Source organism: Myotis davidii, unplaced genomic scaffold (assembly GCF_000327345.1).
Source record: "Myotis davidii unplaced genomic scaffold, ASM32734v1 scaffold448, whole genome shotgun sequence".
Taxonomy (NCBI): Eukaryota; Metazoa; Chordata; class Mammalia; order Chiroptera; family Vespertilionidae; genus Myotis; species Myotis davidii.
In genome coordinates, this window is record NW_006383009.1 from 3,984,316 (window position 1) to 3,987,315 (window position 3,000).

General features: G+C 55.9%; 1 protein-coding gene across 1 annotated transcript in view; it reads right to left on the reverse strand.

Annotated features, from left to right (window-relative positions):
- The window catches only part of GDF15 (growth differentiation factor 15), a 2,157-nt gene extending 225 nt beyond the window's left edge, over positions 1-1,932 (reverse strand). Inside the window, exons 1-2 of the mRNA XM_015557710.1 lie at positions 1,359-1,932; positions 3-207 (exon numbers count right to left, since the gene is read on the reverse strand). Of these exons, the coding sequence (XP_015413196.1) occupies positions 3-207; positions 1,359-1,602 (449 nt within the window). The 5' untranslated portion in view covers positions 1,603-1,932. The remainder of the gene's footprint in view (positions 1-2; positions 208-1,358) is intronic.
- Positions 1,933-3,000: the final 1,068 nt, after the last annotated feature.

The following is a 3,000-nucleotide window of genomic DNA, read 5'->3' on the forward strand; positions in this document are numbered from 1 at the left end:
GCCAGTGCAGACGCAGTGCGGGCTCCCGGGAGACCCCGAAGCCGATCTGACGCTGCAGCTGCCGCGTCACATCCCACGAGCCCGACTCCGTCGGGGACAGCCTGAGCAGGGCCCGATGCAGGCGGGAGGCTGCGGGGAGCCCCTTAGTCAGGTTGGCCCAGGGGATGCCCAGGTGCAGGTGCAGGTGGCCGCCTGGTCCAAGTCTCACTGTGGGAGAGAGAGGAAGGCCAGTCACCCACGGGCCTACTGTGTGCCGGGCGTGAGGGTGCCCATTTCCTCCCACAGGTCAGGTTGGATCCCACCCCAGGGCCATTGCATAAACCCCTTCCTCCACCAGCCACACTCTCCCTGAATCCCTCCAACCTGCCTAAAATAGGCACCACCCTATTTTGTTTGGTAGGGATTTGTCTGCCGGATCACCACGGTGCATGGCACGCAGTAGGTGCTTAGTCAAATGCTGATGCTGCCTCCTCCTGGCAGTCAAAAACATTTTCATTGAAGACCTACTAAGCGCCTGGGGCTAGGGTTTCAGCAACCAAGCACTGTTTTCAACTCCTTGGGTCTCAGTTTCCCATCTGAGAAATGAAGGGTACTAGACTCCCTGGGATTTACAGATCCCCCAGGCTGGTGCAGGTGTTGGGGCTACTACAGAGACTGGCGTTTGAGTTGCTGCATGAGCACCACCGGTTTGTTAGACTAAAAGGGTGAGAGGTTTACCTGGAGTCTCACAGCACCAGTGGGATTAGGGCGGGATAAAATCACCTCTCCCCAGCCCCTCCTGGTTCCTAGCGCAGGCCAGATCTGCCCTCTCCACCTCCCGGAGTCTCCTCGGAAAATACTCCCCTCCTTTCAGGGCACCTGGCACATGCCACTTCAGCAGTGCCTGGCAGCGAGATTGCATCAGATTCAGAACCAGTCCCGGTCGGTTCTTCCCCTCTTTGTGCAGGAAGTCCTGCCTGCTCCCCTTCCCGTCCCCCGCCCTGCCCCTGCATCCACCCTCTAGGATCCCACCCACCCTCAACCCCAGCTACATTCAAGGACAGGGACCACGCACCCTGCCCGACCTCATCTCAGGGCTCTCCAGGCTAGGTGAGCCTTCAGGAGAGTCGCTGGCTTCTCTCGGCCTCAGTTTCCCCATCTGCTATCCCAGGAGATGTGATTCTCCTCTCCCACGTTGGCTAAGCTTGTCCTGAAGCAAACAGGAACGCTAGCTCCCCAAGTCAGCCCCAAGGAGGGACCTGTTTGTCCGGCTCACAGATGGGGAAACTGAGGCCCGGCGTCATGCTCTATAACTCAGAAACACTGGTTGATAGAAGCTGCTTGGGGTTAGGGGGGGTTGTATTTGAGATTTCACTCACGCTTTGGGGTGAGTATCTGGACGTGAGAGGCAGGGATGAGGTCAGGGTTCGAGTCTTCCCACGTCTGGTTTGCTCGAAGCCTGGTCAGCAAATCTTCGTAGCGTTTCCTCAACTCCTGGATTCTGGAGATATTCGGACCGGAGTGTGCGTGTGAGGGTCCCGGGAAGACCGGGAGGTGCTCCTGGGCAAGAGATAGGGCGCCTCCCCACGGCAGCCAGGAGAGCGTCAGCAGCATCAACAGCATCGCAGGCAGCGCGGTGTCGTGGGGCCCTGCCCGGGCAAAGCTGTGCTCCTTGTGCTCTGAGCTGTGACTGACCGGACGCTGCTGCCAGACCTTTATATTCCCCGGACTTTGTCCGCCCCCGCCTGCCTGGTCCAGCCGACACAGTAAACACTCCAGGGACCACAGCTGGGCAGGGTCTGTGGCTGCTTTCCTGGGGGAGAAGCTGGAGGGTGGTGCTCCTGGGGAAGCTGGGGCCCGGGAGAGCCTCTGAGACTCAGTAGTATCTTCCTCTGTGAAGTGGGGACATCATCCCAGGTTGGTGGGCTGATGGGAAGAATGATTTTCTTAAAAACAAACAAACAAAAGACCCACAACATTATTATGTGCTAAACTCCACAGCAAGAGCTTAAGAAGTGGCCTTCTTTCCTGATGGTGTTACCTCTCTTCCCTCTGGTTAGAACCAAAGGCCGAAGATATAAAAAAGCAAAGCAGCCCTAGCTGGTTCGGCTCAGTGGATAGAGCACCGGCCTGTGGACTGAAGAGTCCGGGTTCGATTCGGTCAAGGGCACATGCCTGGGTTTTGGGCTCAATCCCCAGCTGATCGGGTAGCCAATCAATGACTCTCATCATTGTGTTTCTATATCTCTCTCTCCCTCTCCCTTCCTCTCTGAAATTAAAAAAAAAAAATTTTTTTTTTAAAAAGAACGAAAAAGCAGAGGAGAAAGGGCCAGAAAGAGCCAAAAAGTGTTACCTGGGCAAGTCATTTCTCTCCATCACACCTTTGCTCATTTGGGAAATAAGGACAGAGACTTTTAATGGAGAGAAGGTTACACGATGTATAAAGGACACAGTAGGCATGTAGTAGGTGCTTCATATACTGGGTATTTTTGCAGCTACTCATCCTCATCTGGGAAACTCCTACTCATTCTTCAAAACCCTACTCTAAAAGCCCCTCCTCCATTCATTCCCGCAATCCAAGCCTGACCCCCCAGCACTGGCAGTGTTGACTCTGTCTGCCCCAGACGTGGGGGTTCCTGGAAGATTTGGGCAGGGATAAAGCCACTCTGGGCAACAGTTCATTGGCTGGCTCAGAGAGTAGGTGACAAGGAACTGGAGTGCTGCACTTTAGGGCAGGGAGTGCTGGTGTTAGCCAGCCACCAGATGGTGAAGGGGCAGAAGGTGCCCCAGGCACACCCTTCCTCCTGGGTCACCCAGAACTTCTGGCCCCAGGCACTGTGCCATGGAGAGGGTGGGCAGCAGTGTGAGACAGATGGTGGGATGTATAAAGTGTGATAGGAGTGTGCAGGCAAGAAGTACAAGGATCAGTGGGGGCCACACAGCCATGTTCCTACTGGGAGAACCGAGTTCAGCTCTCTCTCCCAGCACATCTCCCCCCCACCCCCCCACCCCCAGCTGTGC